The 27,656-nt window shown below is 39.1% G+C and overlaps 1 protein-coding gene and 1 long non-coding RNA gene across 6 annotated transcripts in view; one reads left to right on the forward strand and one right to left on the reverse strand.

Moving 5' to 3' along the window:
* Positions 1 to 670: 670 nt before the first annotated feature.
* LOC113960919 lies at positions 671 to 27,282 on the forward strand. The gene is made up of 4 exons (XR_003532149.1): positions 671 to 2,345; positions 13,970 to 13,975; positions 18,051 to 18,058; positions 27,272 to 27,282. It is a non-coding gene; the product is annotated as an uncharacterized LOC113960919 (long non-coding RNA).
* Positions 2,353 to 27,656, reverse strand: part of GOLM1 (golgi membrane protein 1) — a 35,164-nt gene continuing 9,860 nt past the window's right edge. For 4 of the 5 annotated variants that reach the window (XM_027670835.1, XM_027670833.1, XM_027670834.1 and 1 more), the window contains 8 exons: positions 26,154 to 26,333; positions 15,862 to 15,916; positions 14,730 to 14,832; positions 9,029 to 9,167; positions 6,682 to 6,811; positions 5,141 to 5,428; positions 2,896 to 3,012; positions 2,353 to 2,555 (listed from right to left, as the gene is read on the reverse strand). In XM_027670835.1, coding sequence (XP_027526636.1) covers positions 2,491 to 2,555; positions 2,896 to 3,012; positions 5,141 to 5,428; positions 6,682 to 6,811; positions 9,029 to 9,167; positions 14,730 to 14,832; positions 15,862 to 15,916; positions 26,154 to 26,333 — 1,077 coding nt within the window. In that variant the 3' untranslated portion in view covers positions 2,353 to 2,490. The remainder of the gene's footprint in view (positions 2,556 to 2,895; positions 3,013 to 5,140; positions 5,429 to 6,681; positions 6,812 to 9,028; positions 9,168 to 14,729; positions 14,833 to 15,861; positions 15,917 to 26,153; positions 26,334 to 27,656) is intronic. The other variant, XM_027670836.1, reaches the window with a different exon arrangement.

Genomic DNA, 27,656 nt, shown 5'->3' on the forward strand with positions numbered 1-27,656 from the left:
ATATTTTTGTCTAAATTGTATCAAAATTGCTCACTTTGCAAGTAGAGAGAACGGAGTGGTTTTTTTCCCCCACATCCTGCAAACTAAAACAGTCTTTACAGAAATCAAGGGCAGATGAAAACTAGTCATTTAGCTCCTACTGCACTGAATTCAGTGATTTTTTTGTTTTGTTTTGTTTTACCAAAGTCAGTTTTCTCAGAGATGTTTTGTCTGAAATGTAGAAGAAGCCTTTGAATACAGTGAGAAATGGAGTGATTCCTAGTTGGAGTTTGTTCCTTTGTCTTTATTTTCACAGTACTGGACAATCTGCCCAGCAAACACTGCCATAGTCACTAGCAATAGCACCAGACATAGGGGTATTTTTATTCTGCAACTTTGTTTCAATCATGCTACTTGCCTTGCAAAGAAGGGACTGCTACTTTGTTACATCACTCAGTTCTTAAATTACCTTTTTTCCCCCGCTTTTGACTCTAGTGGGGCTGCTGGATCCTACTGTGTTCTGTAGTGATTGACAGAGATAGATATCCAAAACAGGAGAGGCCCCAAACCTCCCCCTTCCTTCCTAGAATAGTTCTGCCTCCTGTGCTTTAAGATGTGAAATAACAGAGGTTAGCTGTTGTGTTGAGCAACCTCCTACTACAAGAGGGGAAAAAATGTTCAAAAGAAGTAGTTTTTCTTTGGGATTCTTAACTTGATAATGGTAAAGCTATTAATTCAACTTGAATACAGTGTTTCACTGTGTATTTTATACTCATAGAACATATGCTCTTTAGCAATCAATATTAAATTCCTGATCAACTTAATCTGAGAGGCCTAACTGTTTACAGATAAAGTCCTATGAAAATGCTGAGAAGATGGGTAAATAATTTTATCATCCAGAATACAGGTAAACATTTTGATGTTAAAACATGCCATTATTTGAAAAAAAAAAAAAAAGCCAATAATCCAAGTTTCCCAATACCAGAACAGATGCTCATACCTCTTCTCTTCTGCTTACAAGCATTTGTTTTTCCCTGCTGTGTTGACTGTAGTGGCCCAGACCTAAGTCTGACTTAGATGGTGAAAAACTATCAGTGAAATGTTTCTGTATTTGGGCTTAATAGGCACCATTTGACTTAAGCTCTGACCTTCACTTGATGAAAACTAATACTTTTTTCATACACAAAAAAGCCAACCTTCCACTTGCATATTTAGGTATCTTAAGGTTCAAGAGTTGTAAAGTAGTACACTGAGGAGTGACACATCACAAAAAGAGTTAGTTACAAAATTAAAGGTAAAGTAAAGACAAATTTATATTTTCTTAAATGGAATTGCTGGTTGGCAAGTTAGGCACGACTGTCTGCTGTCTAAACAGAGGTTGGTTCATACTCACAAAGATTGCTCTAAACACAGATGTCAGTCTTGGGAACAGACACAAATACAAAAATCCTTCGAAACAGCTGGCTATAGACATGCAGGTTGGACTGTAGTAAAGGGTGCCCTAGTGTAAGTAGAGGATATTTCTAGGTTACTGCAAGTAAACTAGTTTCTAGTTTACATTGAACAAGACTACAGAAAATACAAGACTACAGAAAATTAACAGGATGATAGACTGTGAATAACACAGGACTTTACAACAACTACAGCTTCAACTGTAGGAGTCACTGCCATGTCTTCTAAATGCTTAGTCTGGTTTACCTCCCTCAGAAGTCCAGCAGAGAGGAATATTCACATTCAACAGCTGAGATGATTGCTGTTCTACAAGGCAAACGTTTGCCTTCCTACATTTTAGCAGAAGATAGTGGCTGGGTGGAGTAAAGGGTAGCACACCATTTCAGAGGGCTTCTGTCATGAAAAGTTTGTGAGTTTGAATTTTTGTGCTAAACTTGTGCAAGTTAGTGGTAAGTGAACTATACTGTAGTACTGAACTTGTGAACAAGAGTCCAACAAAGCTTTCAGAAAAATTTTCCTGCCTAATCTCTTAAAAAGAAGGCACTATTATCAGAATTGTTTTGATTTTTTTTTTAACCTTGAAGCTAAGTGTAAACTAGAAACTTAATTTAGAAGGCCCAGGTGAAATATATCATTCTGTTTTCTGAGTATATTTATGTTGCAGTAAAAAGGTGCCAGAATAGGCACAAGGGTAGATAGCAGCATGGACTGGTTTTCATCCTTCCCATGTTCGGTGGCTTAGCTCCTCTTAAGTTTTTAAAACTAGGCTGGTATTTCTGTTGTGCATTGCTCAGGGGAGACATCCATCCTTGGCAGAGGACTGTTACTCATGTACCAACAATCCACATATACCATTACTGTAGTATGACTATAGCCAACTTCAAAGTTACTACATTTATTGCTTGCTGATTTCAGTATCTTCACAGGAAGATACTACTTCATTTTGGGCCCTTATTCAAGCCTCAAGAAGGTAATCAAAACATTCTCAGATCACTTTGCACTCATCATTGCTGCATATAGATGAAGAGTTGACTACGTTGCATCATGAACCTCCTTTGTTCACAACTTCTGTCGTCCTTCACCATGGTCAGATAAGTGGTTCTTCATATCTTCAGGGTTTTGAACTAATGAAGATAAAAAAGGTACAGAAATCTCTTTAACAGGCAGAAGAGATGGTTCTTCATAAAAAAAGTTCTTCTGTGTAGAAAACTACAGGAGAAATTTTGTAAAGACTATTAAATACTGTATAGTAAAGTTACAGATACCACACCTTCATGCCCCCCATTAAAGAGTAGCTTCAGTGATGCTATACAGAAAATAAATCACGCTATCAACATGAGGGAAAGCTCAAAGAACAAACAGAAATTAGCTTGGTATATCTTACTACAGAATACCATGCAAAATACCATCTTAAAATTTTCAGCATGTGGTATTTGTCTTTAAATGTTTTTTTTTCTTTTTTACCATTTTCAATCCCTGCAAGTGCTGCTTGCTTGTCTGTTTCTGATTCAGCTTCATTCTCATCTAAATTGTAATCAACAACATCCTTGTCCTGGTTCATTGCTTCATGTTCCTGTTTGTCTGAAAAGATTTAAAATGAAGCAGTTTTATGCTATACCATAGGGTCATTGCACAGAGAAACAGTGACTGTAATCAACTTCCATGTAATTTACTTGGCTGCTGAATGAATTGCTGTTCAGAGTAGGTTTTCATATTATTTTTCATTTTGAATGTTAAATTTCAGAGCAACTTTTGCTGTAAATCTTGTCTGAAGAACCAGATAAAAGCCAGAATCTTTTGGGATTTGGAAAGTGCGATAAAATTCAGCCAACACTCAGATGGACAGAAAGAAAAAGCATTGAACAATTTCAGAATACATTAAAGGACAGCCTAAGGAAGAGCAAAAGCTGAAGCCAATGCTGAAAACTTGACTGTGATATTGTTTTTAAATGTATTGCCACTACTACCAAAACATCTCAGCTTCTGCCCTTCTTGTTTTAGTTTGTCCAGCAAGGGAAAAGCTGTGAATATAGCATAAAAAAGAGAGTAGTTTGATGTGCTAACCTGACACAAAACTACTTTCCTAGAAGAGATTTTCTTCACTCAGTCGTTAACTCATCTCAAGCAACTTTTATTGACTATCTTAAGATTTCTTTAGATAGAGAGCTCAAAAGTAAATGAAAACATTATTTCTGACTGCTAAACTACTATCCTCATTTTTCAAATAATCAGCCAGAAAAAAAACATAACAGCAGAAAGGTATGAGCATATCCCACAAGAGGTATAAACATACTCCACTCAAGATAGATTAGAGCTTCTAGTTCAAAATATTCTTAAGCCAAGCCCTCCAGTTAGTAAGTGGCTTAGAAACAGGCTTGAAAATTTAAGCTTTAAGCCTTATGTTGTCCATATTCAGACCACCACATCAAATAGATTTTTATAGTTACAGACCTAAAGCTGTCAAACTTTCAGAAGCAGCTCTTCCTGAAAGACAGAGGATGCGCAGAGAATACTGAAGAAGTATTTCTACCTTAGGGCTCCTTTGGCTCAAGGAACCTGTGCAGTAATTATGGTATTTTTGTAGAACAATCAGCCTGAAGAACATACTGCTAGTCTTTTTTGCTCACAGAAATGTGGACTTTTCACAGGCTGCATGGCAGAGCTTTTCTTTGCTCTAATTGTTGGATGATTTTTTAACCTAATCTTTTTGCTATTTATTTCTGTTAAAATGGCAGCATTTTAGGTAACTTTTAATTACATCTCTTTGGGGTGCAGCCTGCTCTGGCCAGCATCTTTTTGGAGCAGTTGGAAAAATACTAGTTTATCAATGACGTTAGTTTATCAGGGATTATTTATCCCTGCCAAGTTAGCAACAATGTTAACACTCAGACAATTCATAACTCATGATTCTAAGAATGTCTTTACTAGAAAACCATAAACAGCAATTTTTGTGGGCATCAGTTCCTGCTCTGACTGCCATAAGGTTTTCTCTTTTGATTACTCTGGGCTACTGAGTCCACCTGAGACCAAATCCCTCAAGAAAGACAGAGGGATGTCTAGATACTGGTCAGATTTAGATACATCAATACTCTGCTGCTCTGTGCCGTGGAGATGTGGTTCAAGGCCACATGGCAGATGCCAGAAACCAGCACCTGTACAACATCTGATCCATGTTTTTGCAGACTCACAATAATAAACTTCAGATACCTGAAGTCTTAAGAGTTTTAGTCATGTATCTTATTTTGAAATACTGATAGCTAGTCTTTTTACAGTGTCAATAGTAATGCTAACTGCAAAACATCCATGCATAAGTAACTCTCTATTCTCATCCGTCAGTGCTTTGAATGGTTAACATCTCATCCTTTAAAATGCATCCTATTCTTAAGAAGCCCCAGTAGCAAAACATTTTGGGGCTAATTTACCCAAATACCTTGTACAGCCTAATGGAGAAAAAGTCAGTAAGGCTGCTGTGGTGATGCAGAGGAACCCAGCCTGGTAGCTCCATGTTGCACAAACAGAAGCCTCCGTCTTTACCCATGGACTGCAGAAGACCGCTGTTGACTGACACCTTTCACATATCACACCGACCTTTGTGAAAACTTGTACTCAAGTCTCGACAGCTGCCACTGCTGTTGCAGAAATCATGCCCTATTCCACAGTTTCATTTCTTTACTGTTCTTAACAATACTGTTCTTAACATGCTACGAACCGGCCTTTCCCAGGGACAAGTTGTCCTGCTTCACATCATAATTTAGGAGTTGTTCCCTCTCAACTTCCTCACTGGCAGCCTGCTCTGGTGCTGGCTGTAACTCATCTTGCCCAGCGACATGTTTTTCATTTCCAGATGGATTTGGCTCCTTCTCTGATTCAGGTAGCATCTCCTTGTGACCTGCAGCAGCCTTGAGGGAATCTTGTGGTTTTTTCAATTGACTAAAAAGCTGCTCCTCTTCTGCCTTAGGCTCCTGTTTTCTGATGTCAGCTGGGCCATCTATTCTTTCTGAAAACAATAAAAATTATTCTGAGTGAAAAAAATAATGCTTTTCAGTGGTGGCACAAGTTAAAAACCTTTAATAAATAATGCTTTATATTTCTCATTCAATTCTTGTTTTTCATCTGAAATAATATCTTTCAACTGCCTCCATTCCAAAGATACAAAGAAGATAATTCATGTTTTTGCTACTAGGAACAGCTAAAGGAGACTTTGTTTACCGTCATCAGATTCATGCTTCTACCTCCTGTAAAATTTTGGGGTGTGTGGTTAATAACTCGGGCAAATGAAATAAAGCAGTTTAAATAAAAATTGCAGTGTGGTATATAAACATCAGGTTTCTGTGTATTACATTTTGTTAGAAACAATAAAATTGATTCAGTATTTAAAAGTAGCTCAGGACAAAGCAGTCACATAGGCAGCTTTGCAGGTAAACCACGGCCATTCTTATTTTTAAATATGAAGAGGAAGTAGAGGAGTGCTATCATTTTTGGCAGACATTAACTTATCTTTTTTCCTGTATATCTGCATTTGTAACTAAAAAAGATAAAATTTGCCCAAATAAACTATATGTAATGCTGTCTTCAATTGCTAGCTCTCTAAAATGAGAGTTGCGTGTGGACAAGATTGTAATTTAAAATAGCATATAAGAATAACTAAATAGGGAATCGAAATTCTATCACACTACTGTGCAAGATGGATACACAAGGTCCATTCAAATTAACAGTTTCTGAAATTTAGTACCAAAAGTAATCACTAAACCATTAACTAAACCATTAGGTTAAGTAACCAGATCGCCTCTGTATTATTGTCCTTACTTGCATTTTGCTCAGTGGCAAGTGGGAAGCATGTATGTGTGTTTCTTTTAAGCCTAACTTTCAGCTATTCCTTAGGGAGGAGTAGCAGGCTGGATGTGTCAAACTTACTAAGCAGGCATATTTTAAGTGTGCTTGAAAATCATGCCTTCCAAAAGTGTAGGGTATTTTCTCCATATTAAATGAGAAATATGACTCCAGAATTGTAAATATTTGTATTTACCTTTATATGCAATGTGTCAATTACAACAAAACTGAACCAGTAGAAATCCCAGCAATAAAAATGCTTCAGTAGTGCCTCTCCAAGGCTGGAAAACTACTTAAAGTTCTGGTTGTTGGTGTCACTTTTTTCCATCTTGATCTTGTGTGCAAAAATGTTTTTAAATGTTCAATTAAATTACAACTGTTCTTAACCAGTTGTTAGTAACACAGTGATTTCCATCTCACCTTTAGCTTGTATCAAGTCTGTCTGTCTTAGTGTAGGTACTGCTTTAGGTACATCTTCAGTGGGTTTCTGCTGTTCCAAGTCAATGTGCTTGAACTCAGTTTGCTTCAAGGCTGGCAGTTGAATATTGACCTATAAAGCGAATGCACACAAGATAAGCATTGGTCTTTGTAACTGCTCCTGGATTTGGAAAGGGAAGTGGAACATAGGTAAGAATTCAGTAGGGGATAAAAAAATCTCAACACTCTTGGAAATATTTGCACTGAAATTTTTTATTGGCAATGGAAGTACCATACAATTTTGAATATGCAGTAATGTTTCTATGTAACAGCATGACACATTAGGAGAATTTTAACAGACCTTCTTTAACTGCAGGAAGAATGAGCTCACTGCTGTCGATTATTCTCTGAGCATCACAGAACTGTAACACCCCACATTTATCCACTGTTACCCTGCTACTGCCTCAGGGTCAGCAGAGCAAAAAAACAAATGGCATTAACTACTATTAGTAATCTGTTGGGCCGGAAAACTGCATTTGGACATAATAAGACTTCAGTTATGTAAGTCTTGTACAGGAACTGGTCCGTAACTATGCTGAATGCAGGATTAAGAAAAGAAAAACGTAAATTACCAACTAGACAATAGTACCTGTTTAACATGATAGAGCTTGCTTAAGTTCTGGCTCTCAGCATCTGACCCACTGAAAGATTAAGGCTAATATATACACAATCTTGAAGATCTTCCAATTTAGCAATTAAAATTCCATGTACTGCTTTTACTCACATTGGCATTGGCCTTCCTCACATGGCCGTGGTCTCCCTGTATGTCAGTGCTGGCCTGTTTGCATATCTGAGGCCCCCTTCCATCTCCTCCCCATCCCTAGATCTCGTGGTTGACAGTCCTATGCTTGGTGGTGTCTTCATCAGTGGATCCCCTTATCTACAGCATAGGGAACAGGGAGCTTGAGGATGCCATTAAGAAAGTGAGTCCACATATGTTTTCACAGCAATAAGATTACCACCTCTCTCCATAAATGACTCCCAGATTATCTGAATTAAGTATTTTGGCAGGGGGCCAAGGGAGGGGAGTTTGTTTGTATTAAATTTGTTTGTTTCAATATCATTATAATTATCATTATTGCTTTGGTTGTCATTCATGGTTGTCATGCAAAATTTTTGCATTTGCTTCACTACATCTGAGTCATGCACCATCCTTTTTGTCACCTCCTACCCTGATGCTCTGTTGTGTGTCTAACACTGGCTCAGAAGGAACTCTGTAATAAAACAGGATCTTCCCAGTGCATCACTTTCAGCCTGGGCTCTTCCTCCAAAGAGGCTTGAGAAACTGCAGCACTGAAATTTCATTTCCTCCATGTGTTCAGGACTGAAAAGCTCAGACCTCTTGAGAAACACAGGATTCGACTAACAATTCACCATTAGTTCCTGGTGAAAATGAAAGATGGTCAGTGAACTGAGGGATGTACCCAGGGCTTTCACATTGAAAACATCCATCCTCTATGAAGGGAACCTGGAGCTGCCTGTAGAGAATGGTGATTGTCCAGCTACAGCACATTTCTAGGGTTGAATGGAGGTTGAAGAGGTTTAAAAAGATGGGGTGGCCATGGTACTCCTAATGCAACCCCATACACAGTTGACCTTGCACCACTGGCTCATGTGGCATCCCTTGCAGCACCCAGGCTCTCCACAGTCACTGCTCAAGCAGTCAGGACCTCACCTGAGCTGACACAGAGGGTTATTCTTCCCCCTAATGTCATCTCAGAAACACCAAATGAGGGTGCAAAGCCAGGGCCAGCGGGGAAAGAGCAGAGTGGAGCTGTTTGTAGAGGAATTTATGAGAATGATCAGAGAGAAAGACTTCAGAGGAAAAAGAAGGAAAAAGAAAAGTTAAGCTCAGATATGATGAGGCCTGCTTGAGGTTACCTGCCTGGCAGCTCCACATCAGTAACTTCAATGGGACAAAGAAGCCACAGTTGATTGCTCCAAACTGATGTCTGCTTACACTTCCATCATCGCTCTCTACAACTCCCTGGAAGGAGGCTGCACCAAGGTGGGGGGTGGCTTCTTCTCCCAGGCAACAAGTGACAGGACCACAGGAAATGGCCCCAAGTTGCACCAGAGGAAGTTTAGATTGGATATTAGGAAAAATTTCTTCACTAAAGGGGTGTCCTTGGAATCACACCATTTCCGATAGATCATAAAGATTCAACAAATGTTGAAGCAGAGCAAAACTTAATGAGCTGGGCTAATGTTAGTTGGAGACAGCAGAAAGGTGGAGAAATACTTAAGAATTGCAAAGAAAAATATTTTCAAGAAATTATCCAAACAATACCTGGCTATATTTTTTTGAATCTTCTGAGAATTCTTTGTTTTCTTTGATTTGTGGTACATCACTACCCTTTTTTGTAAGTTCATCTACCCTTTCTTCACATTGTTCTTTTAATTCTTTCATCTGGTTGATGCACTGTGACCTGCAGAAAACATGAATAAGACAGTTAACTTTCATCCACACTCTTCTGAAATGTTCTTTTGTAAAATTATATTTTTTTAAACATGTTATTATTTCCTTAGTTCTATTATCTAGGCTTACATTTGAGAAGTCAGTAGGGAAAAGTGTTAACCTAAGTCCTAAGGACAAACTCATAGTGCAGGTGGTCCAAGTTCTATCAGGAGAAATTAATTTAAACTGCTTTTGTCTGACCAGCTCAACAAGCTACATGATTTTTTTGTGTGTGTGTGTCTTCCACAAACCACTCAATTTCAGTTAAGTTAAAGTAATTTTGATCCTTGAAGCATTTCTAGTATGATAACAGAAATTCATACTTTGATTTTAGCCAAGAAGAGGAAACAGCAAAGTACTAACTGAAATAAAAAACAGGTTGTTGATCTACTGTTAGCAAACTGAACACCCTTTCTCAATATTTCAGCAAAGTGCAGCACTGCAAGACATACGTTACAGAAATGGAGTTCATCAGTAGCTAATACAAGTTCCAAAAGGATATTTCCTAAAGATGCAAGCACAGTGTATCTTTTACATACTTTTAATATTTACACAGTGCCATTAACATCTTAACCTTTGTGACAGCAGGGGTCTTCTGTTCGCATTTCTGCATCCTGCCCTTCCCTTACAGCTCCATAACTCCAAGGTAAGTCTTGGGCTGTTGCTGCAGAGTTTTTCCTAAAGCTGCCAGGGCGGTCTTTTCCCTTTCTGTGGTTGTGCTGGAGATATTGTACAAAGCCCAGGAGTGTTGTCTATATCAGTGTCTCAGGGGAAGTGCTGCAATTGGAGCAAGATCACCCTTTCTCCCCTGCTTTTTTCATAACTTGTAAATTTCTGTATATATCAAAGGAAGAACAAGACCAAGACCTAGTGAGTAACAAAGCAGATAAGTATTACTCTGTAACACACAAACAGAAGGCATATAAACTAGCCATCATATGACCCCAAGTATGCTTTGATCCCACTGCAAACAGGAACGAGCAGTAGTGTGATCAAGTGGATCCCACTGAGAAGTGCATCACACTAGAGGCAAATGTGGCGAAAAAGCACCATCATTGTCAGTACCTACTGCCCTGGAAAGCCTATCCAATCAAGAGTTTTGGCTGGGGACCACACTGTTTCTTTTCCCCGCTGGTCGTAGCAGCAAAAGAGTTTGTTGCAGGGTTTAAACCTTTTTTCCTTTCTCTCTCTCCTTTGTTTTTAACACTCAGAGATAACTATGTCAGCTAAAGACCCTGCAAACACATCTTTCTGCATCCAAAATCTCTCTCAACATCCTTTGTACAACACCATGGTCAACACACTGCAAGTTTCTCCTCCCTTTCACTTAGACAGAAGGAGGGTAAATTTCTTCTGATTCTGGCTCTGACCAGTGTTACTGCAAGTGTTAATACCTCCAGTGTAGCAGCAGCTGGTTCAGACGGGCACGTTCCAGTTTCTCAAGCTGCAAATAAGCTACTAACTAATCCAAAGGAATTCTCAGGTACATGCACTCATTTTTATGGCACTCTCACCCTTCTTCACCCCTGTTTTTCAAAAACAAAATTTCCCTTCTGTAGTTCACACCCAGAAAGAAAGAACAGTAGCAGATGGCTACACTATGAACTGACGAATTAATTACCCTTATTACCATTTCTTCTTGACTAGACATTGTTCAAAAGTTTGATTTTGCTAATGCTAATATGAGGAAGAATCACCAAAATAAGCAGTGCTTCCCAAGCTGGTGAACATCAGAGAAAATGAAACAACATAGGCTTGAGTTATACACACATTCATTAATTTCTAGGAAATTAAAGGACATCAGAATTGTCTGTACCTCTTTGCAAGCTTAAGAAAGATGCACTATACAGACAACCTAAAGTTGGCGATAGTGCAGCCTTCCACAAATGCTCTTTCATCCCACATTGCACATGAAAATGAAGTTCATTTAACATCTGTGACAAATACTCACTGTTTAAAATTTGTTATCTGCAACGGAAATCCCTTCTTTTAAAAGGGATTTCTGGAGATGTGAATACTCTACTTGTGCATACAACAACAACTGTAGTACAGGGACAGCACTAGTTTCTCTGCCTCATCCGATCAACATGACATATTTCAAATGTGCAAAACCAACGCTATTATATTCAGTCTCTGTGGCATGTTTTCTCCCTCACAAGATTACATAGAGTAAATTTCTGGGTGAAAGAGGTCACCTGCACACACAGAAAGGAGCCCAAGTAATACCCTCCCCAGCTGCTCCCAGGACCATCACAGGAGACATCAGCCCGTTCAAGGCCCACCTCCATGAGCTCAAAGGAGCACAGAGGCACAAAAGTGGAGAAAGCCTAAACTACAGACTCAGATCTGACAGCCTGACCAGATCACCCCCACAGCACATTTTGTACTAGTGGACAGCCACTCTCAGGGGAGAGGGATGCAGCTACTGGTGTTGTAGCTGTGCTCATACTTCATGTGTGTGTTAACCTGCGTACCTGGTGTGCATGCACGGGGACAGATGTGCAGTCTCTCCCCTCCTGGTCTGCTGGATTTGCCAAACCCCAGCATGAGAAACAGAGTACCTTTGTTCTCCAGGAGCATATATCATTAGCTCCTTTCATCCCTGCCAAGAAAGATTGCTCGTGCACTCATACTCTTGCACTTGTCAGGTCCACAAATACCAAATTAATTAATCAGACTTTTTACACGTAGCAAAATTTCCAAAGAAGTAATTACATAAAAAACAAAGCTCTTGGGAATCAAAATGCATCTGAATATTGAAATGTATTTAAAAGATCAGTCCAGTGTTTCTTTCTGGCTGCCGCAGGAGAGAAGGGTCAATGTGCCAGTCGGCCTTTGCTGAAGAAGCTCTACCGTGAGCAGACAGCACTTGGCACAGCATGCACCAAGGCTATCCCATGAAGTCGACTGCTGAGGAAAGTGCACTCCTTTTGCACGTAACACCAGTAAGCTCATATAGCTCCTGCTGAATTCTTTATGGAAAACACTAAGCTTGCTCAAAAAAAATGCTAAGATGAAACTTCAAGACTTGGGTACAGGAAAAAACAATGATTTTTTTTTCCTAAGTTCATAGACTTTGTTCCTATGCATTCCACAGGTACAACTGTTTTTACTGAGTAGTATCTGAATGTTTAAAAAGAGTGATTCACAATGTGTACAGTTAAAAAAAGGCATTTGACTTCTGTCATCTTTTTATAACACTTTCAATTATACAAATAATACTCTCTCTTCACTTTTGCAGTGGGTAAACTGTACTTGATACATAAGGTGCAAAACTTTCATCCATACAAATCCAGGTAAAAGAAAGAAGCACATAATCAGGTCTAATGCCCACTCCTGGCAAGGCAGATGAACAGAGGCAACGTATTGGTTTATTTCTAATGCTGAGGGGAGGAAGGCAGACAGATTAAAACTAACATTTGGAATCTAATAATTTTTATTTTTCTAGGCCCATAATTGCATTGGGAAAAGCTTGTTTCTAAGCATTTAAAGTGACAGCATTAAGTGAGCATTTAGCAAAGAAGAACATATGTAACAAAGTACAATCGAATATCCATTTCTACAACTACCAGAACACAATGTAAAGTTATTTATTTTAGTAAACACAACAATGAAATATTAATGTTCCAACATCCTCCCTAAAGGCACACAACAAGCAACATCTTAAAAATACATTTATATATGTTCCTAACAGAACTGTGTGAATGCTGCACAGTACCGAAGCTATAAATTACTTCACGAAAATTTGAGTGTGAAGCTTATTTTCCTCACTTGTATAGTTACAATAAACATCTAGAAATAGAAAACAAACATTTAGGTATTATTCAGCAAAGCTAGTGAAGAAAGCATAGCTCCTTGAATGAGATAACTGCCTTTATGGACTCCCATGGAGACACTGCAGGAAATGGTGCACCTGCCTCAGGACCAACTGGAGGCAGCTAGCTGAGTCCCTGTGCAGCTCCCACATGGCTGATTTATCATGCCTGTCTCTACATCTACCCTGACAAAAGCAAACTCATCTTTACCACTGTATCATGCTTAGCTCTCCACCTTGAGCCAGCCCTGACCTTCTGTTAAATGAAGAGGGATTCCCTTTAGTACACTACCACAAGCAGGAATGCTCTGTCAGTGATTTCCTCAACAGAGCTGAACACATTTCACCAGATATGGGTAATAAATGAGTTTTCATAAGGCAGACTCACTACATTTGCTTTGTATCACTTCCCTGCACATGTTATCAATCCATTGCTTCATGTATGTACCTGTCATGTGGAGCATGACTGTACAGCACATATAGGCACCTAAGGATCCATTCATTCTTGCTGATCTCAGACTTAAAAGCAAACAGATTCACTGACTAGCACAGAACTATCAACTGAGGTCCATGAGCCTCAGGTCTGTCATTTAACTAAACAGCAAACAGAGGGTGCTTAACAAGCGTGGTACACAACAAGTGTAGAGAGGAAAAAGCACCTTAACAGACACATAGGTAATGTGGCTTAATGAAAGGTTGGTACAAACTGAAGTTTCCAACTTCCTTCTACTTTTCTGTTAGAAGTCTTAAATTACAATTCTGCTAATACAATCCATCTGGGTCATCATTATTAAATGAGTAATAACCAAAAAAAAAAAAGTCACAACCAACTGGTAATCAGTAAGTATCACAAAAGAAGTAATATTAATCCTTCATTCTAAGGTGGGGAAAAAAAAAGAAGAAAATAGGTACTTTGAGTTTAGCCTGCAGAATTCAAGTTCTTTGATTGCCATGTTCAGCTTTTAGTCATAATTCCTACAAAATCTGGCTAAACAGTGGAAAAATACCTATCACTACAACAGTTATATTCTTGATGGAAAATCGTTATGAGAACATGCAAACAGCAAATTCTATTGCTTTTTTTGTCTATACACCAGAGGAAAGATACAATAGAATGTGAAGGCAGCCAGAGGGAACAAGAATATTATTGAACAAAAAGAACCCAGGAGAAATTCACAGAAATACTGGAAATGTGTATTTAGGGTAAGAATACTGGTAAGTACTTTTGTTCAGTTATCCATGCTTTATAATTCAGTGGGATATCTCAAGAAAAACACGTGACTAGGTATGAACCATAATGCAGAATACATGGTCTGATCAGTATGGTGCCAGAAATCTCCCAAGATCTCTGGCAGCTCAATGAGGTACAGCTTCTCATCAGGTACTCCCCTATCTGAATTCAAACTTCTTCAGAGTTTAGCCTCTTCATATTTTAGTTTTCCCCCCAGCTCTTAGGTGATTATACTCCTACCTTAGATCTCCTGCAATAGAAGGAACATCAAGAAGCGTGGGAGAAGCCTGTGGATACTGAGATGCCAAGCATTGCAAGGTTTACACTCTTCTCACAACTGTGAGCAATTTCAGAAGATGTGTCAGATGTTACTTTCTCCTTAAAAATGTACATTTACCAACAGTACTATAGCTAACACAAGAATACTCTAGGTTATAACCAAGTCACCTACAACTTGGGAAGCCATCTTTTATAAAGTACATACTTACAGGTCATATGAGAACTTCCTCTGAAGGTTAGTCTGGTTCTTCTGAAACCAGTAAATATCCAACTGCAGCTTTCCATATTCTGTCTGTAACTCTTTCAAGTGTTCTGATCAAAACAGGATTAAAATACATAGTAAAATACACCCAAACAAACATATACCTACACATACAACAACAGAAATCTCAACAAATCAATAGTGAGCCCACTAAATTAATTCATCTGTCATGCTAACTACATTTTGCATAAAAATGCATAGATGATTGTTGAATTTATTCAACAAGGATTCACAGAATTGGGCAAAAATAGCCTTTCAGCAAAATATATTAGCAAAAACAGTGTAGCATATTTTTTTACCTACTTTTCTTCATCAGGAATGTTCTCATTTGCAAACCCTGCTAGGTTTCAGCCCAGGAAATCTTTAGGTCTATGAAATCATAATCAGAACACAGCAAGAAAGAGTATTCATGTTTATCGGCATCTAAAGACAAGCTTTAGATGACAATGCTTCCCTGAATAATATGCAATTTACAGCTACGTTCCTGTATAAGAAACAGAAACAACAGAGGCACCTATAATTTAGAGTTTTCTTCCTGATAGAAAGCTCTGCATGAGGGCACCAGCAGGTGGCACACAACATATTTACTTGTTTATAGGACTTAGAATTCATTTCCCAGACCTCCTGAGGAATACATTGCTAGTAACAACTCTGAAGCACCAACATGAATAGAAATGAATTAGACTGAGTTTTCTTATTTAATATAGGCGTTTGTGAATTCCTCCAGAGCTAAAATGCATGACCCAACATCTAGGGAGAAATGTAAGAATATGCTGCAAAAAGGAGAATACAGAATAAATATATTAATCTAGTTTTATTCTGTATTATTTTATATAGTAAGAGTCAGAAATACTACATGGACAAATCCTTCTACCGTTGAGGTAGATTATTCTCACACTGGAACTATGGTTCTCACTTAACTGGAACTATGCAGAAGTATCTAAATCATCGCAGCCCCTGCACCACCCCCATGACTTGAAGAAAGGCAGCATTCTCAGATGACCCCAGAAAGATGCAAGTCTTAAAAGCAGAGGGCCTAAAAAACAGTATGAGAGATACACAGGCATATTTCAACATACCTCCTAGATTCTGAATCAATCGATCATTTACTGTGATGTTTTTCAGCAGTATTGCCTGAAAGAAGCAAAACAAAAACCAGTCTTTTAACTGCAAAGGACTTGTATTATCATTAATATTATAAACAACACCTACCAAAGCACTTGTAACGATCGGTTTTTTGTGAAGTGCTGTGTTACAGCCAAGTAAAAACTTTTAGCTGTTTAACACATCTACTATTGCAAACAGCAAACATTCATTTTAACCCAGATTCCCCACTAAAGGGGGCATGGGGAACATACCACTGCACAGATGCAAAGAGGAAGAATTTACAAGTTAAAGATACTAAAATTGCTTGCTGCTTTATTGTATTTTAATCTCCTTGTACTTTAATTGACTGCAGTCACAGTCAAATTTACTGTATTTATCTCTTGAAGAAGAATACAGCATAGTACAGCTCACTATCAATTACCCTCTCACTCAGGAATCAATACACCTGCATCCAGGCACGCAAAGATGAGCTATGAAAGCATTAATGATTGAGCATAAAGGAACTCCACAAAAGCCATGTGAAGCCCTTGCATTGTATCCCTTTTCTAACTATCCTCTCCACTGCTTTTGTGCTGGAGTGGTCTTCTTCCATTCCCTCATTTTGCTCTCTCTCTCTCATTCTAAGAGGTAGTCTGTTATAGGTTATAAATCTAAGAATGGAATTTTTCTTCCCCCTGCTCCACTCTAAGAAAAACGGAGTGAGTGGGGGAAGGGAGTCAATTAGCTTTACAAAAGATCTGGCTGGCAACACCAAATTCCTAGCGAATGGCCCATCGAAGGCTGGAGTGGGGGAGCGGTTAGCTTTACAAAGGAATCTAGCTGGCCAAACCGCATTCCTAACAGATGGCCATCAGAGGTTGGCGGAAGAGGGGAGGAGTTTTGGGAGGGGGTAGCTGGCTCTTCTCAGAGGGGAGAGATTCAGATGGTGGAGTTCGCTCCCTGGGACGGAGACGGGGATCTGTGTGCGGGCATTTGGAGAGAAGGCCTGGAAGTCTGTCTTTCTGGCTTTTCGTCCTGGTGAGGCCGGACCACCGGACTCGGTCGGCTCGCACACTGCCTCGTGACTCCAGCCAGGACCTACTGGGTTTTCATCGGAGAGGTCTGTGCTTGCTGGGAGAGAAGGGAAGAGCTTTGGAACACTGTCATCTGGGAACAACAGTGAGTCCCGTAGGGGTGAACTGCTTTTCCTTCTGCCCTTCTCCCATCGGGGGAAGGGTCTGCGTTTTACTTTCAGCTTCTCCCGCGATCCCAGACCACCCCCCAGACCCCTCCTCACGTGGTGACCGCCAGAGTCCAACCGCGCCCCCTGCAGGTCAACACAGAGTACTGCAGGCCCTGCACCTCCAGTGATCCAACAGCGCCCCCTGCCAACCGCGATTAGAACTGCGCTAAAGGACAGAGAAGTATTCAGACTTTTTCTTTTGTTTGAAGGGAACTTCTGGGTACAGGACTATTGTTCAGTTGGTTTTTTATGTTCTTTTATTGTTCTTGCCAATATACACATATCATTTAATAAAGGGTTGTTATATCTTCTGTTTTTCCACACTTCCTCGATTAAAGCCCCTTAATTTTAAACTTACAATTGCTGAGAGAGAGAAGTTTGGTCTATCTCATACCTCATCCTCTTTAGCAAACATTCCAGTCTCTTCAAACTGAGACATAGTCAACATAGGAACATGTTTTGTCCATTCTTTCATCAACCTTCGTCTACCATTTCATATACACACATGCCCCAAAACACCTGAAAACTGACAGAACCAAGTCAAGACTAAATGAAATTAATTGCTGTGAGCAAGATATCAAGATAACTCAAATTCATATTTAACATTTAGCAAGTGTGGTGTAGAAGAGTTCTTAAGACTACAAAAAGAAAGAAGTCCACCTATTCTTCAGAAACAATCCAGTCCAGTCTTAGGAGAATATTTCTTAGGATTCAGTGCCTATTTCCTCATTATTCTTGCCCTGGGAAACCTCAGTGTTCAAGGGTCCCAGATCAGGATATACCAAGTCCCCTGTTTCCCAAAGTTTCTGCTCTAGTACTGATGTGTACATATGTCCACACCACCCAATTGCAAAGAAACAGCAGCATCCATTCTGTCTGCCCAAGTCACCCTGAAACACTGACAACATCATCAGTGCTTTTTTTCCACACAGACTACAGTAATCAGAGTTGATTAGCTGAAGTGCAGCATTCAATCAATCTGAGTGGGCAGGCTAGCATCCAGCAGAAGAGAAGATTTGTCTTTGGTTGACCCTTTAAAGAGTCCCACTTCAAAGAGGCAGTCATTTACCTGTTGCCGAAGTATTTCTACACCATTCTGTATGTACAGCTGGTATGTGAAAACCACTGTGAAACCTCAAGAGCAAAGGTCTTGCTCATTTGTTAAAAAGGAAAATGAAAACCAAGTAACACTAATAACAGCATATATGTTTAATATATCTCCCTCTCCTTTCCTATAGGTAAACAAAAAATGAATTTGCTTTTACTGGTTTGTTGGAGAAAGGAAGCTAATATTTCAATGGAATTCCAAGTTTTGTTAATGTATGAACCATGTAGCCAGATTGTTCCATGATTATCATCTTCAGGGTCTACAGCATTGGCCGTTATCAGAATCTGTCAACAGACCAAAAAAATCAGTATGATGTAGCAATTTTATGTTCCTACAGTTTGTTGTGCTTTGGTTTTTTTTGGTTTGTTGGTTTTGCGGTTTTTTTTTTTGGTTGGTTGGTTGGGGTTTTATTGGAGTGGAGCTTTGTTGGTTGTGGAGTTTTTTTCTTAAAATGAAACTCCCAAATACCAGGAGCACTTATGTGACAGCAAAACAGACAAGTGGCAAATATTTAGCACATCTGGACAATAATAACTGTGATTAGCTGAAGTGAGTAGAATTATTTGCCATGTATTTGCTCTTTGAATCACAACATGGGAAAAAAGTGTGCCTTGGTCTTTCTGGATTGCATATAAAACTTTCTTTTGGCAATGCCACACCTACCTCCCTGAATGTGTCGGCAAGAGTCCAAGAAAAAAAGTAATAAAAATCTGGTTAGCTGTTTAACTTGAGCAGGAAATACTGTTTAATAATTTACAGGACCATATTGCAACTGCCAGCTTCCAATCTGACTGTCACTCCAGCGTTAAGTAATCTTCACATCAAGGCTGTGAATTAAGCAAACATTGTTTTCTTTTGGGTTTTCATGCAGGTCAAGAAAGAAAACTGCTGGCAAGCACTGACCAGACATATGCCAATACTCAGTTATAGAAAGCAACTCACATTTTAAACTTCATCTAGGCCACAAAACAATAGCTATCATCCCCAGAAGTGAAAATCCAGCTTTTGGAAAATAACTGTATCACCACATCAAAATCTCATGTTCTGAGACAGAGTGACTCTGAAACATAGAACCAGCTTCTTATATTTGCAAATGTGTCTTGCATAAAAGTCCCTGTGACTGCCACAGAGATAAAAATCAGTCTCCTGATTAAAGACAATGTTGTGGACAGCAGGTCTTCAGAAACCAAAAAATCAGAAGTCACACTTCCACCAGCAGTGAGGGAAAAATCTTGTTCCAGCTGTACGGCAAATTTTTTAATGACAACTGACAGAGATTTTGTCATTATTATTCACCATAGAACATGTCTACATTAGTCATATTCCACTTAAGAAACACAAAGATAAAGTCATTATTTAAAAAAACCCCAAAACATAATGCAGAAATACACGTGAGGGAGATTATTTCAAAACCTATGTTTTGAGCACGTGCTCTGGACTATATACATGCATTTGATCCAACTAACACCTTACACAGTATTCTCCATAGATATATTCCTTGGAGGAATTACTACAATTACTCCTTCAGCATTTGCTACAATCATAAATCAAGCTAATCCAAGTACACCAAACTGACATGTGCTTTCTAACACTGATTGTAGGTGCTGCATATAGAAGCATGAGATACTGCAACAGGAAAAAGAATTAAAACAGCAAAGCACCTGATGAGTGTAAACATTTTAAAACTAACACCTAAGAAAAAAAGGCCTGTGCATTTACAAATATAGCACAAAGGAGACAAAGATGAGCCACAGGATCAGTAACTCACCTGCTAAGAACGAAATCAACTGGGAATAAAGCAAAATCGGAGGCTAAGATTTATACATGCAGAAACAGACATCTATAATTAAACAGGGAGAAGCAGGGCATGATTAACTTGAAGTGATTTAAGTCCTTACTGCAAAAAAAAAAAAGAGTAGACCCATCTCGCATGTTCCCAGTGCTCCCCAACACCATGCTGGTATTAGCATGAAAATAATGTTGGTAACACACCGATATTTTAGTTGTTGCCAAGTAGTGCTTACCCTGAGTCAATGACTTTCCAGTTTCCCATGCTCTGCCAGTGAGCAGGTGCATAAGAAGCCAGGAGGGAGCACAGCCAGGACAGCTGGCCAAAGGGATACTCCACACCATAGAATGTCATATCCAGTATATGAACTGAGGGGGTTGGTCGGGAGGCACTGATCACTGCTAGGGGATGGGATGGGCATTTGTCAGCTGGTGCTGAGCAATTGTACTGTGCATCTCTTGTTTCTCTTGGGTTTTATTCCTCTCTCTCTCCTTTCCATTACTGTCGTTATTTCATTTTGATTCAGTTACTAAACTGTTCTTATCTCAAGCCATGTGTTTTCTTCAAAAATCTAGCGAGAGGTGTGGGGAGTGAGTAATTGACTGCATGGTATTTAGTTGCCAGCTGGGGTTAAACCATGACAATGAGCCACAACAAGGCTTTTCCATTCTAGGCCAAGATATTAATGGCTAACTACATATTAGTATGTGGGGAAAAATGTTCATAAATAAGATTCCTAAGAAATATTTCTCCTTTAGGTTGGCCTGTGTGCTGCACACTCATGTATACTTTAGTAGAGGTACATCAATTGAAGCAAGACTTAAAACAAATTTCAAGCCCAAAATGGAGGAGACACTGTTCATGTAAATCTATATTTCACTGAATTGAATTCCATTCGAAAAATGTAGACTTTTTCTCATCCTCAATAAACATTAAAAAATTCCAAACAAGCAAAAAAACCAACCAACCAAAGAAACAAACAACCTACCCAGCCAATAAAACCCAAAACCAAAAAAACAGCTCTGTTCCTAAAGAGTGATCCTGGTAAAGGTCAGAGACTCAAACTTGTTTCACATCCTATGCTACAAGCAATCTAGACTCTCCTTTTTTGTCACTAAAGACATGTGCACCATGACACGGTGCAGTTCAGCCTTCAAAACTGCAGAAACCACCAAAATTACAAGATTAACAATTTCTTACACTCTCAGCAGAAGAGAGGGGAAGTTAACACATGTTAAAAAGAAATTACTTTTACGGGTGCAGTGCACTAGCAAACGGATTGGAGAAAATAAGCCCTGTACAGCTACAGGACTTTCAAGATATTTTTATATTTAACTAAAACCCAAACAGTAGGCAGTGTAAGGAAAACAAAAACCTATGATATGAGAATCTTAATATAAAACTTGTACAGATACACTTAAGGTACCTTCTGCGTTTCTTTTTGTCCATTCATTTTGCTATGAAGAGGTAGAAACATTCCAGTAGTTAACTCTTAAACTACACATACTCTAAATTCCCACTCTAAGGGTGCCTACAGTGCAGCAAGTCTCAGATGATGATTTTGCTTCTCCCCAGCATGTGGAAGATACATTTTGAATAGAGGTGGTCTTCTAGACTTCTGCTGTACCAGTTATGAGTAATCAGACTGATTTCTTTTGCTAATTTAGTAAGATAATGTTATGGCAAGTATGGAATGTTCCTCAAATGTTTCCTTTCCAAAACTGGAATATGAAAGATTGTTTGGTTTGAAAAAAAACAACAAAAACCAAAATATACATAGGCACCTTCTCCTTTTCACAGAAGGCTTTCTTCTCATTCCCTGCTGATTACTGTAATTCCTTCTCAGTGGAGTCGACTACTTGCATACCAATAGGTATTTTGTCTCAGAAGACTGTGCCGGGAATTGAAATTTTCCCAGAGGGAGGGGACCAGAGAGAAGCTGTGCCCTGTGTTAAAAAACACTGAGCAACAGGACAGTGACATGCTTCACAGAGAACATACATACCTTGGCCCGTCTCCTCAGTAAAACAAGATATGGGCTGGGGAAGAATTTTGTAAATTCAAAGCAAATTATCAACTGCAAAAGCATGTTCTTTCAGTTAAAAGTAAGAGAAATTACACATATTGTTGTCCTGATATGCTCTTCAAAGAAACAGCTGTGGCTGTGTACATCCCAGTAGCTACAAGTCCCAAATAACAACCACAGAGAATATTCTTCTTTAGAAAATTGCTTACAGACTAGAAACAACCCTTTTGCACTCCTGATTCCTTATCTGTTGTTATCAACTGTTCAGGTAAGATTTCTTGATCTCTTCATTCTATTTCTGTATAGATTTCCAAAAGCCATTTCCTAAATCTACACTATTCCTTAAAATTTCAAGTAGGGTTTTTAAAAACAAACTGATGAGAGTAGTGTTTTATACATACTCAGACCTAAGAGAATAAATACAACCGCAGTTTTCCAGAATTACATTGCTTCAGTGAAAGGTGAGCCCATAGGGTATTTCCGGCTCAGATTACCTCCTACTTTTTATGCCCTCATCCTTTAAGTAGCCAGAGACAGTTCTACTTCAAAAGAAGGCAGATTTAACTCAAAGTGATTACAGCACTGCCATCGACAATGACTTTAACAGGGCAAGTACCTTATTGGTGTATGAGTTTGGTATGAAACTAAATCAGTGGCATAATTATTCTGTATTTTATCAGTAGAGTAATAAGACACAGTGAGCAGAGATGAACTGCAATTAAGATGGGTCTCAAATATTACTTGAAAGTTGCTTTTGCTAAGAAGACCAGATTGTGAAAGTCTCCTTGCATACAAATTTCTTCTACAACCAGAAAAAATACCATTTCTCCCTGAAAGCTTGGAGGGTTTGAGAGACCATTCATTCCTACACATCTGCTGAAAGCATTTTCATTTTTCTTTATGAACAACAACAAGAACTAAGCAAATCTCATTTATGACTCCAAGTCTTCTCCAGTTAGTTATACAGTTTGTATCACTTGTAAAACAAGTTGAGAGACTCAGGATTTGGATTTGCATTCATTCTTCCTGAATAGGTAAATACTTGCTGCTAATCTTTATGGAGTAAATAAAGCTCAGTTCAAGGAGCAAGCTTCCCATAACCAGAAAGACTGAATTCATTACTCGCTTCCCAGGAATCCCAGATTCCACTGGAATCCATGGAGCCGAAAACCAGGGATTTCAGACACACTTATACATAGATACAGAAACACACAAACAAAAAAGCACTCAGAAACTGCCTTTCCTTATATTCCACATCCCTCTGAGGAATAACCTCTGATCCTAGACAGCTTCTTCAGATAAAGGTCATTAGTGAGGAGAACTAAACTTTCCCTCTCTTCTCTGCCACCATATCAGAGGAATTCAAATTACAATGGATAAATCCATGAGAATTTGTCTGATGGCAACTTCGACACATACACAGGTTCCCAGTAACACAACCCTCTCTACCCTTAAATTAAGAGTTGGAAAACAAACAGCACTTGTGCAGGATATTTGCTCATGTGCTGCAACAAAAGCAAATTTTGAATTTGACACACAGTGGTGCACAGGCACATACACGCTCGTCCTACCTCTTCAGGCTCCTCAGACATGCACTTCTCCAGGCACAATACAGAAAACAGGAAATTAGTCCAGTGCACCACTTTCATGTTATGCTTCCTAAAGCATCAGCTCCTTGGGTTTCAAAGAAAACTTCAAAGACTGTTCCGTTACTGAACAACTGTATTTTACAGTGATGGAGGGAAAAGCACTTAAGAAGGATAGGCTACTAGATTGGCCCCAAAAATCCACCTTTCCCAGCATCCCATCTCTAACACTGAAATGCAGCTACTTCTGCCTAAGGAATGCTTCAAAATAGAATAAACACCTTGGTACTGGGTGGTGGGGCAGGTGCTTGTCCCAGGTTATCCATTGCTTTTTAACCTACACAGACCATTGCAACTGCATATTATGGATGTCACACAACTGCAGCTTCAACATCTACTGCATGAAGAGCACTACCTTCTGCCCAGTCTGAGCTACAACTTGATGATGGCATTTGAAGCCCATCAGTGGATGGAGAACAACCCTGCCACGTCTCTCCTAGCCACAAACATTTTCTGCTCCATTTGGAATCCTGGAGATGACTGTGATGACTCCTCCACTGATTCCTGTCCAGCCTGTAACCTACACTGTGGATTCCTGTAGAAAAACTACTGCACAGCTTTGGTTATCCTCCTTGTTCTCCTCTGTGTGCCTTTCCCAGCACTCCAAAACTCCACTGGTAACCTTCCCACAGTACAAAAAGTAACCCAGTGTATTTCTAAGCTGCTTTGTAACTTTTGCCTTATCATTCACCCCTGAGATAGCGCTGTGTTACTGCATGGCTGCTTAGTATCTCTACAAGTTATGCACATATTGACTTTTGCAATTCAGGTGTGAATGCTTTCATTTGTCTCCCTCATCCTTGTCACTGATTCACTCAGAAAAAACTCCAAGAGACTTCGGAAGAAAGACTTTCTTTGCCAGAAGCTGCTTTGACTCTTCCCCAGGCTACCACATTCTCCCCCACGTCCAACAGCAGTTCTGGTTTTGTAAAACACTTTTCACCACTTTTCCTGGCATAGATGCGAGATGAGCTTCTGTCACAATCTCTCAACATCCACCCATATGGCTAGCCTGTGCTGTAAACTCTGTGGCCAGCACTTACACTTCCAGTGTCTTTTAATAATTTTGGCTATGCCTGCTTATGAAAAGGAAGCATAATACTCTATTACATTTGCCCTTTTCTTACCTTTGAATCTTTTGGTTTTGGGTTTTTTTTCCCCAATCCTGCATGTGTTTTCACTCCTTGCAAGACAAAAGTAGAACGCAAAAAAATTCCACAACACTCAGTAGCGACACCCAATACTAAGAGGCAGAAGTGACAAGAAGATTGATTACCCACTCATATGCTGTCTGATTATCCTGGGATATCTTTTTAATATATACATACATTAAAAAATAAATAGACAAACTATACCTCATCTTTTTTTAAGTATATGCAAAGACTGAACCCAAAGAGAAGAGAGACATTATCAAAGAAACATATTTGTCTCAAAAGAAGTAAAAAGAATTGATTTAGTATTTCTTTTAAGACTTTGGGTAAAAATTATTTCAAAATAGAGACATATACCACTGATGTGCATACTCCACCTTCCATTTTTACTCAACTTCTGTTCCTCTAAATCCTTCAAAGATTATTCTGGTGATATTTTGCTCAGTCACCACAAGTTTTGAACAGCAAACCATCCCCTCATGGTGAACCCACTACCTAAAGAACACCTACTACTATCATGTGTTGAGTCTGTTCAGCCTGCTGGAAGTAATAGTCCTGAAAAGCTGATCTACAAACTTCAGTCAAGAGACTCTACAGGAGAAGCAACTGAACACTTTCAACTAAATATTTCTACAAACAGGGAGAAAAGTGATAGCAATGACTAACAACCACATTCAAAATGGTATCAGTAACAGGAGGAAAATACACAACAAAACAGTTCGCAAGATACTACACAGCAGCAATTGTACACATTGCTATTTAACTAGCTAAGTTCACATTCTTTGCAAAGGAATTCCAACTCTCTGGCAACACTGTACAGTCAGGAGCTCTGCCATGAAAGTCTAACCTTCTCATGTCTTCCCAGCACTACCAAGTTTTGGAGGCAAAAGGCCAAGATGCCACAAAATTTGTAACATGTTTAGAAATAAACGTCAACCATTTATGCTTGCAAACATATTTGGGAATACAAATGTATATCTTGGTGCATTTTCCTCTTTTCTTTAATTATTAAAACATTAGTACACAGGAAAGAAAGCCAGAAGCCAAGCCAAGATTGGTAACCATGATTTACAAAGGGGGTAGGGGTTTTAGTCAGAAGTGCCATTACTTGCAGCTTCTAGTATTTCATATATTACACAGCAAATGCTATAACACGCATTCAATGTCCATTTTCTAAATATCATAAAATGACAAATAAATGTTTTGGCATACCAACACTGATTGTATGCCCATCAGTTGGAACACGTGAGAAACATTTTCTGTTGCAGGGATTGTCTTGGTAATTCACAGTCTCACAGAAAACTGGCTAGAAAAAGCCCTACCTTCTCTTCCTGATGTACTCTGTCGGCATTTTCCATCTGAAAGCTGTGCAAGGACTGGATTTTGTCAATCTGCTGTCGCTGCTTCTCTAGCTCCCCTTGGAATTCATTCTTTTTGAGCTCCACAGCAACCCTCTCCGCTGCCGCCTTCCGGATTTTGCCTTCCAGATCCATGACTCGACCCTGAGGAAAAGCAGATTAGCCAAAGCCAACAGAAATGCTTCCCCCTTGCCAGACTCTCCTCCAATATATTCAAGGAATAGCAAATTTCACAGCTCTAACAACGTTCATGTAATTGAAGTACTATGTCAGCCATGGATACTTTCCACACACACAGACACACATCTCCCCAGTTTCACATAAATTAACAGCACAGCATATTTTGTAGAGACTGTCAAAATTTCAGTTAAAGATAAAAATGGAAAGCTGCCTCAGTACTTGAGCTTAAAAAGAAGATTCTGATATACAAGGCCAAACAATTATTTTAATTCAACCCACACAATTCTGACATCTCTACACTTCCCAGTGTTGATACTAAACCAACTGAAAGTGAAAACTCATCTCTCAAATCAATTTGTTTTCCTGGAAGACCTATGAAAGAGCAGAGAGATGACAACACTGCCCAACTTTTATATGAACAACAGACATATGGCTATTACACAAAATATACATACGAAAAAAACTCAATTTAGAAACAGAAAATTATCATTCTTCATGACTGCTCAAAGAAGAGAGACAATCAGAAGAAAATTCAACACCATCACATATTTCACATATGAACACAGAGATGTAAGCTGAGGAATCAAGCCTGATGTTAACACAGCTCCTTTTTTTTCTCCCCTTCTATTTTTTTAAGCACCAATTTAGTTTTGCAGGGCAGTTTCTAAACATTTTGGGTTAAAATTGTTCTTCTGCAACAATGAGGAGTACAAAGACGTGCAAGATGGTGAGGACATCAACAGAATCTACCCAGATAAAAAGGTCTGATGATTCCAGGTGGACTAAAAATTAGATAGTATAGAAACTGTGCATGTTCCAAGACTTCAAGAAAATCTTCTTACACCACAGTAATGGTCCATATTGTGGCCCACCTACTCTGCTTCTCTGCCACAGAAAGCAAGAGAAAGGAGAGGAGGTAGAGAAAAAAATAAGAAAAAAAGACTTGCAGTTTAGTTGGAAGAGCAAAGAAAAGCACTTATTCTATTTCAGTCACAATAGCTCCAAAGTCTTGCCAACAAGCAAATGGATTGACAGAGTGCTTTAGAAGCTCCATCCGTGCCCTCAGCTATGCTTTTATTCCATCCGGAGTGCATGACCATGCCGAAGTGAAACGATTTTCAGGCTAACTTTGGGAGAAATGTAGAGGATAGTACAGTACATCAGTAACATCAAAAAGGACCTTATGTCTCTAGGTTATTGAGACCAAGATTAAACAAGGATGGTGGCATACTTTTCTCAGTCTCAGCTGCCTCACAGCTGTGCAGCAAAGCTTCAGTGGTATTGACA

This window comes from Neopelma chrysocephalum, unplaced genomic scaffold (genome assembly GCF_003984885.1).
Source record: "Neopelma chrysocephalum unplaced genomic scaffold, ASM398488v2 Primary Assembly neopelma1_96936, whole genome shotgun sequence".
In the NCBI taxonomy this organism is placed as follows: Eukaryota; Metazoa; Chordata; class Aves; order Passeriformes; family Pipridae; genus Neopelma; species Neopelma chrysocephalum.